This window comes from Vombatus ursinus, unplaced genomic scaffold (genome assembly GCF_900497805.2).
Source record: "Vombatus ursinus unplaced genomic scaffold, bare-nosed wombat genome assembly UNPS02014825.1, whole genome shotgun sequence".
NCBI lineage: Eukaryota > Metazoa > Chordata > Mammalia > Diprotodontia > Vombatidae > Vombatus > Vombatus ursinus.
The window spans coordinates 2,908,009-2,922,978 of NW_020954603.1; the positions used below are offsets into that span (position 1 = coordinate 2,908,009).

The following is a 14,970-nucleotide window of genomic DNA, read 5'->3' on the forward strand; positions in this document are numbered from 1 at the left end:
AAGCTAAGTAGGACAAGATTGGTTAATTCCATTTCACAGATGAGGCAACTGAGGTAATGAGGCATGTCCAAGGTCACCAATCAAGTTAACAGCAAAGCCAGCACTAGGATTCAGGTCTGCTGACTCCAAGTGCAAGGGTCCTTCCATTGAATTATCCTGCCTTGTGCTACCACCATGAACCATTCTGGTCTATGGAACCCAAAGCCCAGTGCCCATTTCTGAAACTCTGAGCTCACATCAACCAGGTCTGATCCTGGGGGCCTCCCCAAAGGGGTCATGTTCTCTTTTGTGTCATTGTTCCAACCTAGAGTTTACTCTAGGAAATGTCTCCAAATATCATGTAGGTTGAACTCATGTCTACATTTCCCCAAATGCTGGCTCCAGCACAATCATTGAAGGATGCATGCCAGAAGAGGATAGCTTTATTTCACTGAAGACAAAGGCAAGAGACAAGATCTACTCACTCTCCCATCTACAGATGCAGAAAACACACAGCACCAGGAATGCCCAAGGAACCCACAGGCATTTCCCTTCTAAGTATGGGTACTTAGAGTTGCCACTTGGGCAACCATTTGACATTCCAGTGAATGTGGTCCCTCCCACAACATGCTCTGTATACCCTCCCAGACCCAGAGTGGTGCTCCATGATTCAAAATCCCCCTCCTCCCCAAGGCTAACACAATTTGAGCCTGCTGATAGAAGGATGAAGGGGATGGCCATCTCTAAGGTGGGGTGGAAGAGAAGGTCATGGGGAATGAGTAAGGTGAAGAACTGAGATTATGATGTTTGCGATAGCACCAAGACATAGGTTGAAGTCTTGTAGGATGAGGGCAGGAGCTGGGGAGGACAGAGACTGTGAGCCAGGCCCTGACTCATTAAGGAAAGAAAGGGAGCATCCTGGAAGTCTGTAGTGATTGGATGGTCGATATGGACTGAGTGAGCCTCAAAGGAGGAGAGGTGACTGAGTGATGCTGGGAGAGGGTACTCTGGAAGTACAATGGGGAGTATCCCAATTCTCCCCCCCTTGACCACTGAGCCAAAGGGAGTGATTGATAAAAGCACCCAGTGTAAGAAAGGACAGCCAGGGAGGCTGTGTCGTCAGGAAGAAACCAAGTCTCAGTGAGAACCATATTTGGAAGGAGCAGAAAGGAAAAGATTTAGGATGAAAGCAAGTTTGTTGCCAATGGAGCAGGCATTCCAGAGGGCACCACGAACCCGGTAGCTTCAGAGTGAAACACTGAGAGGATGAATGAAGGGGATTCAGATAAGGGAGAGAGTAGTGGAGAATGAAGAGCAGGGTTTGTATAAAGATGGGGCTAAGGGGAGGTTCGGGATCACAGGGATGGGGAGGATATAACCACGCAGGAGTGTGTTAATTACTGCCAGAGGAGTTCAAGAGGACTAGGGGTCTGACCTCTCAGGCCAAAGGGTCCTCAGACAGGGGAGCGGGATGGAAGGTGTTTGACCGGGAGATCAGTGGAGGGAGCTCAGTGAAATGTCCCCTAAAAGCAGGAACAAGCCAGCCTTGTAGATCAGCATGCGTGGCATATAATCTGTGTGTGTGTGTGAGTGTGTGTGTGTGTGTGTGTTTATCTATGTTGTGTGTATGTGTGTGAGTGTCAGTCCTAGAGAAGGTGGGGCCCTTCCTCCCTTGCCTTCATTCTTGGACCAATCCACCCCCAGGAAGCCGAGAAACCTGTTTCCCAGGTCCCTTGCATAGGCAGCCCTCCCAATGCCACCTCCTCGCATTGACACATTCCAGGAAAGAGTAGGAGGGCAGTTCGGTGGCCCAAACTTTCCCTGGGACGACAACCACGAGGCCTCGGTGGCACAAAATGCCCCTTCGGCCCTCCCAAGCAAGGCCTTAGGTTGGCAGAACGGGACTGGTCAGACCAGAATGGGCCTCCCTCCTCCCTGAGACACTTCCAGAGCCCAGCCCAGAGAGGTGCTATCCAGCAATCCCCAAGCTCAGCCTTGCTTCAGCCAATTCAAGCAGACAATTCAAAGTTCCTGTTTGGTGAGAAAGGAGAGCCCTGATCCGGAGCTTGGCAGGTAGGATAGTGCCCCCACGGAGGGGATAGGGTCTCTTTCTAGGATGTCAAGACTGTTTCTGTTTCTCCCTTCTATTGCAGTCTTGTTCTTTCTTTCTCTGTCTCTGTTTGTCTGTCTGACTCCCTGTCTCCACTTTTATAGTCTTTCCCTCTCTTTCTTCCTCGAACATCTCTCTTGCTCATTCACTCTGTCTCTCTGCCCAGTTCTATCATCCTCTCTAATCCTTCATCTCTCTCTTTCTCTCGGTGGTCTTGTCTCCTTCTCTCCCTCTGTCTCTTCTTCCTCCCCTTTTCAGTTGTTCCCCGTCGGAGGGGGCAGGGAGAAGAAGCCCAGAGGGACCTCTCTTAAGGTCCTGCTCCCTTCTCAGTTACTCAGTGAACCAAGACTTCCTAAGCTTTGACCCTATGCAGGGGATGGGGTGGAGGGGGAGGACAGAAATAAACACTGGCTCCCTGCACTACTCCCCCAATCCCACCTTGCAGATTATAAAGCACTTCCCCCTCCCACCCCTGCTTAGCAGATATCTTGGCAAAGAGTGGCAAAAGAATGCCCCTAGACACCTCTTTCTAGCTCCCCCAGAGAGAGCTGTGGTTCTGGGGCAGATGCCAGATAACTGTTGCAAAGCCAGCTACAGGATCCTGAGGCAGGCGGCCACTTTATAAGCCACTTCTTCCTTATCTGGTTAAAGCAGTGGCCTTGGAGTCAGGAAAACCTAGGTTTGAATCTTGAATTAGAGATTGACTGTGTCACCCTGGGCAAATCTCTTCCCCTCTCTGGGCCTCAGTTCCCACTTCTGTAAAATGGAGAGAGGCGGGATGGGGCTGGACTAGATGGTCTCTGATTTCCCTATATTTGGGGAAGGCCTTATGAAGGAGGAGGCACCTGAAACAGGCCTTGAAGGTCAGGCAGGATTTCCACAGGTAGAGCCTAGGCAGAGGGAGCAGATGATAAGGGGGTGTGGAGGGAAGGGAGCAGGGCAGCGATTCCAGGGAGAGGAAAGAGAGGAATGATGTGTAGCCAGTCTGTTACCAGTCAGCCTTCCTGCTTCCAACCTTCCCCTGCCCCCTCCCACCCACTCATGCATAGCCAGTCTCTGTTCTCGTTTCTGTCTTTGTCCATCCTCCCAATCTGATCTTGGACTCACTTCTTTCTCTCTGCCCCTGCCTGGCTTTGTAAGACAAACATCCCCCTGAATCCCACATGAGTTCCCCATTCACCCTTTGGGGAGCCATCAGGCTGCTTTTCCTTAGCACAATATCTCTGCTAGGCAGGCAGATATGTCATCGGGGCTCCCAGGATCTGCTCCTTTTCCACAGCCAGATTGCCAGGGCTCATTCTACCTTGAGAAAACTCTCTTCTCTGCTGCCAGAAGTCCCGTTCCCTAAAGCTACTTCCTGGGTCCAGCTACTGCCTCAGATTCTCTGGGTTCCAGTTTGTCCAGAGGGTGTGTGTCCCTGCTCCCTGATGGACGTGTTGTCTCCTACTAGATGTGGGAAGGAAGCATCATGGCCAATTACTGTTGGGGGCGGGGAATAAGGGAGAAAAATCTCTCTACCTCCAAGAGGTGTAAATCTCAGGGGATCGGTTTCTTCCGCTGTCTCCTGTCTGAATCGACTTCAGAGCTAGAGAACATAGCTTTTTTTTTTAAAGGGCCATCTAGGTAGTGCCCAGTCTCCTATTCCATCAAAGAATTTTCATAAACACTTCATAAAAGCATGACTTGTCATCTGCCATCACTCACACTTCTTAAGGGTGTGGGGGAAGGGAGATTTCCTCTTTATACTTTACACCTCATTATCTGGCCTTTCCCGCTGGAGCTTCCTTGGCTAAGCTGGGGGTGTGGGGGTGTTCATACACCAATTCCTCTCTACTCAGATTCATACAGGCTCCTAAAATGCTTGCTCATCCATCATCCATCTCATCTTGATTTTACAAGAGCCTGGGAGAAGGATCATTGTTGCCATTTTACAGAAAGGGAAACTGAGACCCAGAAATTGAAAGTGGACTTAGAGTAAATGGAAGTCACAGTTCCAGTAACTAATCCTTGATCCCAAATTATATGCCTTGGAATTGGGAAGGGACCTCAGACCTCATATAATCCAGTCCCTTCATTTTAGACAGGAGGAAACTGAGGCCCAGGGAGGGAAAGGAGTTCTCCCAAGGTCACATTGGCCACAAGAAGCAGAGCCAGATTCAGAACACATGTCGTCAAATAACCTGGGCCTCCAAGGCCTAGCCACCATGCCAGGGCAGGTCCTTGGCTCACTGAACCAGGTCCCTAAGCTTTCAGTAAAATGACAAAGGCCCAGGATAGCAGTGGAAATGTGCCTTCCACCTTGTTGTTATTCCTCCTTCATTCCTTCTACCCCAGGGCTTCTGGAAAGCCTCAGCACAGGACTGGGCACACAATAGGTGCTTAATAAAGCTATGTGTGGATTATACTAAACATTAGCTCTGGATGGGCATCATTCCACCTTGTTTTCAATGCCTGTGGGCCATTCAGAGCTTTTTCTTAATTTAAATAAAATGTTGCCCTCTCCTCACAACCAACAAATTTTTGAAACAAAGACAAAAAAAATTGCTACAAAACCGATCAACACATTAACTGTGTATGTCGATTTATGCAACATTCCATACCCATAGACCTCCACCTCAGTGCCTCAATAGTATTCCACAGATTCCTGTTTGGTTTTCCCGGTAAACAATCAAAGCCCTTTCAGGTTTCCACTGATCCACCTTTCTCAAGATTTTGTGATCCTTCTCTCCTCTTCCCTCTTTTTCTTCCTTCCTTCCTTCCTTCCTTCCTTCCTTCCTTCCTTCCTTCCTTCTTTCCTTTTGCTCTCTCTTCCTCCTTGGGCTGACTACAGCTGAGGAGGGAGGACCCTGGCTGGCAGGGAGTTTGGATCCACAACCCTCAGCCCCACCCTAAGCGTTCTCCCTCTCGGCCAGGGCTGATTAATGATTACAGGGGTGGAATGAAGGCTGTTGACTTGGGTGCACCTCAAAGTCCACACTGGCCCTGAGCCCCACAGGCGCTGTGGGAGATGGAGGCAGGAGCTCGAGAGGCCCCAGCAGAGCCTCCCCAGGAGGCCAGGGCCATCCTCAACGTCTATGACATCCTGGTTGTCGTCTTCTACTTTGTCTTCGTGCTGGCATTGGGGATCTGGGTGAGCCTGGGCCCCTGGGGGCCAGGGGTGGTCAGAAGGAGGGACAAGGCATATCTGGGGCAAGGGGGTTGGGGGTTGGCACAGGGCCACTGACACATCTCCATCCTTCCACAGCTGGAGACCTGCCCAGTGGATTCATAGGACTGAGTCTAGTCTGTGGGGGATTTGGAAGTAGAGAATGATAGAATCAGGCTAGAAATAGTCTCTGTCTTGGGATAGCACATAGAAGGTCAGAGTTGGGAGAAGCCTTAGAGATCATTTAGTCCCACTTTTCCAGAGAGGGAAACTGAGGCCTAGAGAGGGGAAGAGACTGACTGGAGGTTACAGAGGGAATCAATCAATCAGAAGACGTTTACTGAGCTTCCCTTTCCCCCTACACTGTCGGGAGAGGGAGAGGAGCCCAGGAGGAAAAGGCAGAGGAAGAGCAAGGATATGCCATCTCCACTTTGATACACAAGGAACAATTCATTTGAGACAGAAACTGGAAAACCAATTTTTTTTTTTTGTTGAGGCAATGGGGTTAAGTGACTTGTCCAGGGTCACACAGATAGTGAGTGCTATGTGTCTGAGGCCAAATTTGAACTTAAGTCCACTGCACCACCTAGCTGCCCCCAAAATTAAAATCTTAAACCAGGTTTTGAAAGAAAGAAGAGGGAAAGAGCTTCCGGGATGAGTGGTGGGGAGGAGAGGTCAGGAGACAGGGGAAGGGCGGAGGAGGGAGGTCACACACTGGGAGAAGGCAGGTGTGGTCCTGCTGAGCATGTGGCCTGCCTTGGGAGCTCAGAGAGGGAAAGGGAGGCTTTGGCTCCGATAGGCTCATCTCTGGCTCTTTCCTTTCCAGTCCTCCCTGCGGGCCAGCAGAAGCACCGTTGGGGGCTATTTCTTGGCTGGGAGGTCCATGACTTGGTGGCCGGTAAGTCCCAGGCGGGCGGGTATCGTAGCAACTGGGTGTAGATGCTGACCCTGCCCCAGTGTGTGTGACCTCTCCAGGGCTTCCTTCTCCCATTCCTCAGGGCTGCCTTAGAGGGAGACTGTAGCCTCCATCGAGGGACAGGCCGGTCAGTGGCTTAAGCTTAGGGTGTTTCTATGTCCAGCCTCCTGAGGTCCCACAGGGAAGGAGTCCCCCATACAAAGCCAACCACATGTGCTAGGGGCTCAACATTTGTTGAATGAACACCCTGATAATCAGACAGCTCACACAGGAAGTCCTGAGAGAAGACTTTTCCTACCAGCACATACAAGGGCACAAGCTAAATATCCCCTGCTCACCCTTCTCTGGAAGTCTCCATCTCCCCCAGATAGCACCCAAAACTTACACAGGGCTCCAGGTATGGTCTGACCAGGCCAAAGGGGAGTGGAATGACCACATCCCTATTCCTAGAAGCTCTGCTTCTCTGAATGCAGCCCAAGATAGAATTAGCTTTTTGGGTAGCTCCATCCCACTGCTGACTCATATTGAGCTTGTGGTCCACTAACACCCTCAGATCTTTTACAGAACAACTATTGCCTAATCCACATCTTCCCCACCTCATACTTGCAAAGCTGCTTTATACCCAAGTGCAAAGACTTTGTTTATCCTGTTGAATTTCATCTAATTCGATCCAGCCCAGTGCTCCAGCCTCTCAATGACCTTTTTAAATCCTGACTCTGTCATCCATCCAGTGTGTTAGCTGTACCTCCCAGCTTTGTTTCATCTGCAGATTTGATGAGCATGCTATTCATGTCTTTCTCCTAATCACTGATAAAAATGTTCAACAGAACAGAGGCAAGCATAGATCCCTGGGGCACTTCACCAGAGACCTCCTTCCAAGTTGACACAGAACCATTCAGGACAATCTCCTTCCATCCAGTTGTCAGCCCAGCTAATGGTCCTAATGTTTAGTCCCTTATCTCCATTTTGTTCACAAGGAACCAAAGGCCTTCCTGAATCTGAGTCGAACCATTGTTCAGCATCCATGGAGTCATGGGCTCCAAAGGCTTGGACCTGGAAGGGCCTTGAGAAATCATTTAGTCTAACTCGGCCAATTTACAAATAAAGAGATGGAAATACAATGAGGCAGAGTGAGACCTGCTTAAGGTCACTTCCCCAGAAGCCCTTTCTAATCCCCTTAATGCTGATGCCTCCCTTCTATTGATTCTCTCCAGCACATCCTGTCTATACCCTCTTTGTGCATGGTTGTTAGCTCGGTGATTCCCCCTTCAGACCGTGAGGTCCTCGAGGGCAAGGCTATCTGTCTTTCTTCTGTTTTTTTTTTCTTTTTTGTATTTTCTTTGGGATTGTTTTAACCTTTCTTTGTATCCCCAGAGCTTCATACAGTGCCTGGCACATAGTGGGTGCTTCATAAATGCTTATTGACTGACTGATGTAGCTAAAAAGTATTTGAGGTAGTATTTGAACCCAGGTTGATTAATCAACTAATAAGATTTTATTAAGTATCCACTCTGTGCCAGGTACTGACTCCTGCACTTCTGACTCCAAACAAAAGACCTTTCCCGCTGCATCAGCCTTCTGTTCACTATCACTTCCCCTTTCCTCTGTGCTCACAAGCCATTCCTATCATAAGAAGCTCATTAACAGGAATCAAAGTTGGGTTCACTGCTCTATGCTGGTTACCTCCTCTGCCCCTTTCAAAGAAGGCAAACCTTCCCAGGACCATTTTCCAGTGATGGACCTGCACATCTTTTGACACCTTTAATGTCAATTAGCAAGAGTGACGAAAATACCATCTATATGCCCCAAAGGACTTCAGTTTCTTGCCCAAGACTTCATAATCCTTAAAACATCTAGATGTACTCTCTCTGTCTTTCTTTCTCTGTCTCTTTCTGACTTTCTGTCTTTCTTTATCCCTGTCTGTCTCTGTCTCTCTATCTCTGGCTGTCTAGAGATTCTAACTCTTCTGACCCCCTGTCCAGAAGATTGACACAATGACCCCTCATCTCCATCCATTTGGGAGCCCACCTCCCAAATCTAGTTACCCAGAAGCCAAGGCTTCAGCCCCTATCTCTGATCTCTCTCCTCTACTTCTCAGATCGGTGCCTCTCTGATGTCCAGCAATGTGGGCAGTGGCTTATTCATCGGCTTGGCTGGGACAGGGGCAGCCGGGGGCCTGGCTGTGGGTGGCTTCGAATGGAATGTGAGTAGCCCATGGGAGTAATCCCCACCCCAGGCTGGGAGCTTGGGATCCCCAGGGAACATGAGCATAGCCACTCTTGATTTAACTGAGATAAGAAATGCTTATCTGGGCTTGGTTTCCTCTCTCTAACTTACTGCAAACTGTGATGTATGAAAAGTTGGAGAGACATAATTCCTGGGCAATTAATCACTTCATTAATTATGGCTAGTGAATAATTAATAAAAGGATGGTCGTTTGGCTGTCTCTTGTGAATCAAAGATGGATCATGGCGGCCTCTTGAGGCTTATATGCCCTTGGAAGAGTGGGTGTTCCCAACAGGTAGTACTCAACTCTGATTGGTTAACACTTAAAGATAAGAATTAATATTATAATGAGAGGTGGGCCTATTCTAATGAAGGGTCGGGGGGGGGGGGGGGGACATTATTTGATTATGTCCTCTTACTCCCAGACTACCCCCAGCCTTGGGCAATCTAGACAAAGGATCTACCCCACCTCCAAGCCTGAACAGAACACAACAAGATTGAAGAGAATGTTAAATCCAATCTCATTATCAGACCTATTTTTCAGGGGCTGATTTGATCTAGTAAAGAATGAGGAAATAGAAAGTGAAAAAAATCCAGGCTCTCCTCATTAGTAATCGGTTATTAAGAAAAAAGAGAAATAATCATTTCTCTCAAAACTCTAGATACACTTAGAACATAGGATCTTGGAACACGGTTCCACAAATGTCAGAACCGTGAGGAAATTTAGAAATTGTCAGACCCCCCCATTTTACCAATGGAGAAACTGAGGCACAAAGTAAGGGAGTGACTTCCCTAAGATCACACAGATAGTTGGTGGCAGAATCAAGGCACTACTCCTAGGGCTCCTAACCTCTGGACCAAGAGACCCTGATCCCTCCTGGGTAGGCAGCCAACTACTTCACTATGTCTAGGGTCCAGCAAGAGAGAGCTCTGGCTTCATGCTTTCCTCCCCTTTGCCTTTGCCCAGGCGACCTGGCTGCTCGTGGCACTCGGCTGGGTCTTTGTCCCCGTCTACATTGCAGCAGGGGTCGTCACGATGCCTGAGTACCTGAAGAAGCGATTTGGGGGCCAGAGGATCCAAGTGTACATGTCTGTCCTGTCCCTCATCCTGTACATCTTCACCAAAATTTCAGTGAGTGGATGTTCCTGCTCATGAGGCTGCCCTGGGGTTCTATTTCCCCAAGGCACACACTGCTAGACACTCTGGGGGGAGGAGGGTAATCATACACTGGCCCTTCCATCATTTACCTCATTTTGTCTTTTTCATTCTTGAGGGAGGAGGGAGAGGGATTATGACCCCTACTTTAAAGATGAGGAAACTGAGGCTCAGAGAAGGGATTTATTTACCAACACACTGCAAGTCAGTGACAGGTCCAGAACTGGAACCCAGGGCCTGTTCCCTCCTTCCCTCTGCCTCCTTTCTCAACTCACTTTCCGCCAAGCCAAGGCCTCTCTGAGAGGAGTGAGGGCCAGAGCCTGGGATGCCTAAGCTGGGATGGGGCCCTGGCCTGGGAGCCTCCCCTCCCCCAGGACAGTTCTCTCCATCTGATCTCATTGCAGACTGACATCTTCTCTGGAGCCCTGTTCATCCAGGTGTCCTTGGGCTGGAATCTCTATCTAACAACAGTCATCCTCCTGGTTGTGACAGCCATCTACACCATTGCTGGTAATGGCTCTGGGAGCCAGGAATTGACACCCAGAGGGAGTCGATGCAGATGGGCCGACAGGAGGAGAAGGGAGAAGAAAGTGGGGGAGACAGGGGAAGAAGGAGGTGTGGAGAGACAGAGACAGAGAGAGACAGACACAGAGAGAGAAACAGAGACAGAGAGAGGCAAGGAGGGAGAGAGGGAGAGAGAGAGAGAGAGCAGAGAGGAACAGTCAAGCCAAGCACTCTCCCCTGGTCACCCAGAAGCTGGGACAACCTGATTGGTCGTGGGACTGATCCCTGCCCTCCTCTGGTCCTAGGGGGCCTGACTGCTGTGATCTACACGGATGCTCTGCAGACTGTCATCATGGTGGGGGGAGCACTGGTCCTCATGTTCTTAGGTAAGGCCTTGTGGGGCTGGGGCGGGGGATGGGGATGGGCCTGACCACTCCCTGAGGACAGGGGCCACGCCCCCTCCTTCCCCAGGATCCCCATAGAGAGCCCACGACGTGGTCTCCCCGCCCCATGCCATGCAAGGGGACACGGGGAGGTGCTCCATTCCATGGTGCCCTGTTCCCCATGAGCAGATGCTCTGGATTTGCAGGGTTTAAGGAAGTCGGCTGGTACCCAGGCCTGCAGGAGAAGTACAACGCTGCCATCGCCAACATCACTGTGCCCAACACCACCTGCCACCTGCCTCGGTCCGATGCCTTCCACCTGCTCCGGGACCCTGTCACGGGGGACATCCCATGGCCCGGCCTCATCTTTGGGCTTACGGTGCTGGCCACTTGGTGCTGGTGCACAGACCAGGTACCATAGCCCTCAGCAGTCACACTCCCTGGCAGGGCTCCCAGCCAGGCCCACTGCTCCTGGAAAAGGGGCTGAGGCACAAGCAGGCCCCAAAGGAGAGCCCATGGTCATGACTACCTGGCAGAAGGAGTCTGGTCTAGAGGAACTTCAGCTCAACTACGGGTCTAGTGCCTGCCAGCCAGGCAGTGGCATGGGCCACATAGCACAACCTGGGTTCAAGTCTGGCCTCTAACCCTCACTGGCTGCGTGACCTCCAGCAAGCCCTTCAACCTCTTAAAGCCCCAGGCAGCGCTCTCTGGGCGACTGTCCACCCGCCCCGGTGGAGGAAGTTTCCTCTCTGGGAGCTCCCTAAACCAATGAAATCACAGAGTTTCCCCACCCCAGACCCCCGAAAGTGCTTGGAGTCAAGAGTCCCACTTTCCACCAGCTCCTTCTGTGACCTTGAGTAAGCGACTTCGAGGCTGAGCTCAGTTTCCTCATCTGGCCAATGAGGACATTTACACCTGCCCTGCCCCTCACAGGGCTGTTACCAGAGTCAAGCAACACAAGGTCAGGGCTGAGTCTGTGCCCAGGGAGAAGCTCAGGCGGCCCCAGGCCAGGGCTTGAGGGCGAGCTGCCTGTTGCTGGCTGCAGTCTGTGCCATGGGCCAGCAAGGCCCCGGCTCCCACCACAAGGCCGCCCAGTCCTTGAACCCCCGCGACCTCTGCTCCCCGTCTCCCCCTCACAGGTAATTGTGCAGCGATCCCTGTCAGCCAAGAACTTATCCCATGCCAAGGGGGGCTCCGTGTTCGGGGGCTACTTGAAGATCCTGCCCATGTTCTTCATTGTCATGCCCGGGATGATCAGCCGGGCTCTGTACCCAGGTATGGGACGTGCTTTCTGGTCTCCAGGGGCAAGGAGGAATTGGGGCTCAGAGCTGGCAGGGCCCTTCCAGGGCTCTGGTCCCCTCCCCCACAGCAGAACAAGAATCCCCTTTACATAGGGGCAGCTAGGTGGCACAGAGGATAGAGCACCAGCCCTGGATTCAGGAGGAACTGAGTTCAAATCTGGCCTCAGACACATAACACATACTAGCTGTGTGACCCTGGGCAAGTCACTTAGCCCCAACTGCCTAGGCAAAAAAAAAAAACCCGAGTAGCTAGGTGGCGCAGTGGATACAGCACCAGCCCTGAAGCCAGGAGGACCTGAGGTCAAATCTGGCCTCAGACCAAACACTTGACACTTACTAGCTGTGTGACCCTGGGCAAGTCACTTAATCCCAATTGCCTAAAAAAGAAAAAAAGAACACATAATTAAAAAAAAAAGAACCCACTTTACACCTCCCCTTACAGGAGACCATCCTGCCTCTGATTAAAGACCTCTGAGCATGGGGAGCTCACTACCTCTTGGCAGCCTACTCCACTTAGGACAGCTCTCATGGGTAGGCTGCTTTTTTCTGACATCAAGCTGAAATCTGTCCTTGCCAATGGCCTGATGCTGCAGCCCAGATGCCCCAATGCCTGCCTTCCTTGGGTAGGGTCCCAGGTTCTAGGCTTCTCCCACTTAGTCCTAGCCCCACCCACCTCTGCTGGTTGCCCACCTTGGTGGAGTGGAGAGAGCTGGTACAGGGAGGCCAGACACTCAGATTCTAGTCACAATTCAGGTTAGCCAGCATTGATTAAGCCCCTTCTGTGTGCAGATTCCTTCTCTAGGCTGTGAGGGAGACACAAAGTTTGGATAAGACCCTGTCCAGGCATTCCTGGAGCTCAGTTTAGTGTCTGGGGGGGGAGGGGCTAAGAGGCAAAAAAGACCATGGGATGAGAACAACCCAGGGCCGGAAGAAGGTAGCAGCCATCCACTGGAATCATGGGAAGACCCTCAGAGGGGAGACATTGGGAGGATGGGCAGGGATTCTCCAGGGGAAGGGTCCTGGTGGGGCTGGGAGACGCCCAGCCTACTAAGAGAGGGTCCACATCATCTACGTGCTCTGGACCTCAACTCTCAGTTTTCTCTGCTGCAAAACTAAGTGGTTTCTAAAGGTTCTCCTAGGTCTGACATGCCCCAGGACATTTATGTGTTCTATGTTCTAAGGTTCCTCCTCCTTCTGAAGTTCTATGTTCTGAGTTTCCTCCTACTGCTGATGTTCTATGTTCTAAGATTCCTCCCACTCAGTTCTAACATTCCCAGTTCTAAGCTCCCTCCCAGCTCTGACATCCCCTGTTCTAAGCTCCCTCCCAGCTCTGACATCCCCTGTTCTAAGGCCCCTCCCAGCTCTGACATTCCCCATTCTCAGGCCCCTCCCAGCTCTGACATTCCTTGTTCTAAGGTCCCTCCCAGTTCTGACATTCCCTGTTCTAAGGCCCCTCCCAGCTCTGACATTCCCTGTTCTAGGGCCCTTCCCAGTTCTGATCTTCTCTGCTCTAAAGATCTTCTCAGCTCTGACTTTTTTAGCCTCTAGAATTTTTCCAAAACTGTTAATGACTGAAAAGGGCTTAATAAATGACTTCCTCTGGAGTGTTCTATTTTCCCAAAGGGCCAGTGCCTTAACCCAAAGGAGTAGGCTTCTAGGCATGGGTGCCAGGCTCTGTGGATGACCTGGAGAGGAGGGACTTTGGGGCAGGGGGTTTCCCTATGCCCCAAGGCGCAGGCCCCTGTCTGCTCCCTCCCAGCACAGGCCTGGCCCTGCCCTACGTCCACCATCCTCTGGGTGGATGGCTACCCTGTTCATGACATAGTGGGGTCAGCCTACCCTCAGTCCTGACTTCTGCCTTGGCTTTTACAGATGTGGTTGGCTGTGTGGACCCTGACATCTGCCAGGCCATCTGTGGGGCCCAAGTGGGCTGTTCTAACATCGCATACCCCAAATTGGTGATGGAGCTCATGCCTGTAGGTGAGGCCTCACCTGGCCTTAGGGTCTGAGGGGACAGCCTGGTAGGGAGGGGCATAAAAGGAGGGGCAGGTAAGAGGCAAGCCCATATCTAGAAACCTTTACAGCTGGGGTAAATGGAGGGGGGGGCAGATTGTGAGAGGTGAGGAATTGTACCCTGGGACATCGGGGGAAGAAACTATCGCCTCCTGGGTTAGATGCTATTGTCTGTAGGGGCAGAGAAAAGCTTGGGAACAAGGGCACAGGTGAATGAGGCTGGTGACAGCATGGGCAAGGGATACAGAGCTCCTGTCTCTGCCACTGCCGCTATGGAGAAAAAGCCCCCTCCCCTCAGGTGTTGACAGCACCCTCCAAATTGTCCACCTTGGGACAAAATCCCAGCTGACTCTCCCTAGTTATGCCTCTCCTGGGATGGGCAATGCCTTGATTATTTGTCTGTGTATCCCCAGCCCTTAGCACAGTGCCTGGCACATAGTAGGCTCTCAAATGTTTGTTGCTTGACTGCCCTGGGTCACTATGTGACCTCAGGCAAATCCCTTCCCTTCGTTGGACCTCAGTCCTTGGGCGTAAAGTTGTACTTTCCCATGAGAACAGTGAGGTCTTTCCACTAGCCCCGTGAGGTCAGGAGGGCAAGGCTTAGTCTCCTCATCCTAGAGAACAGAGCAGGAAAGGGACTTGTGGCAGAGAAGCCAAATCTCAGCTATGGTTCTCCTGACTCCAGGCCTGTGCGTTTCTTAATTTCCAGGTCTAGGCAGGGAGATTAGGTCCCTAGGGTTTTCTTCTCCCCCAGGCATTAGGACTGAAGGTGAAGCCTGGCGCTCCAATGCTCTTCTTGGCCTCCAGCCAGCCCCAGCTGGTGCCTGTAGGCCTATAGGCCCTCCTGCTGCTCATTCCCCAGCCAGTCCTCAAGGGCGCCTGTATCCCAGAGGGACGTTTGGATGCAGCGCTAGCTTGCTTAGTGGCGTAGCCCCCAGCCAGCCCCAGCTGGTGCCTGCGGGACTGCTATCCCAGAGGGTGCTTCTCTCTCCCCACAGGGCTTCGGGGCCTGATGATTGCCGTGATCATGGCGGCCCTCATGAGCTCACTCACCTCCATTTTCAACAGCAGCAGCACCCTCTTCGCCATTGACATCTGGCAGCGTGTCCGCAGGAAGGCGACTGAGCGGGAGCTGATGGTAGTCGGCAGGTCCTGGCTGCCTCCCTGGGCTCTCGCACTGCCCCCTCCCATCGTCCTGGGGCTGGGGGCCTCGTCCCTCCCCTCCAGGTCCCTCGGC

General features: G+C 51.6%; 1 protein-coding gene across 5 annotated transcripts in view; it reads left to right on the plus strand.

Moving 5' to 3' along the window:
• The first annotated feature begins 1,772 nt into the window (after positions 1-1,772).
• SLC5A9 (solute carrier family 5 member 9) overlaps positions 1,773-14,970 on the plus strand; it is a 20,020-nt gene continuing 6,822 nt past the window's right edge. For 2 of the 5 annotated variants that reach the window (XM_027838257.1, XM_027838262.1), the window contains exons 1-11: positions 1,773-2,052; positions 5,002-5,219; positions 6,061-6,132; positions 8,249-8,353; positions 9,344-9,508; positions 9,937-10,042; positions 10,342-10,422; positions 10,626-10,831; positions 11,559-11,694; positions 13,593-13,700; positions 14,732-14,882. In XM_027838257.1, coding sequence (XP_027694058.1) covers positions 5,097-5,219; positions 6,061-6,132; positions 8,249-8,353; positions 9,344-9,508; positions 9,937-10,042; positions 10,342-10,422; positions 10,626-10,831; positions 11,559-11,694; positions 13,593-13,700; positions 14,732-14,882 — 1,253 coding nt within the window. In that variant the 5' untranslated portion in view covers positions 1,773-2,052; positions 5,002-5,096. The remainder of the gene's footprint in view (positions 2,053-5,001; positions 5,220-6,060; positions 6,133-8,248; positions 8,354-9,343; positions 9,509-9,936; positions 10,043-10,341; positions 10,423-10,625; positions 10,832-11,558; positions 11,695-13,592; positions 13,701-14,731; positions 14,883-14,970) is intronic. The other 3 variants (XM_027838259.1, XM_027838258.1, XM_027838261.1) reach the window with 3 other exon arrangements.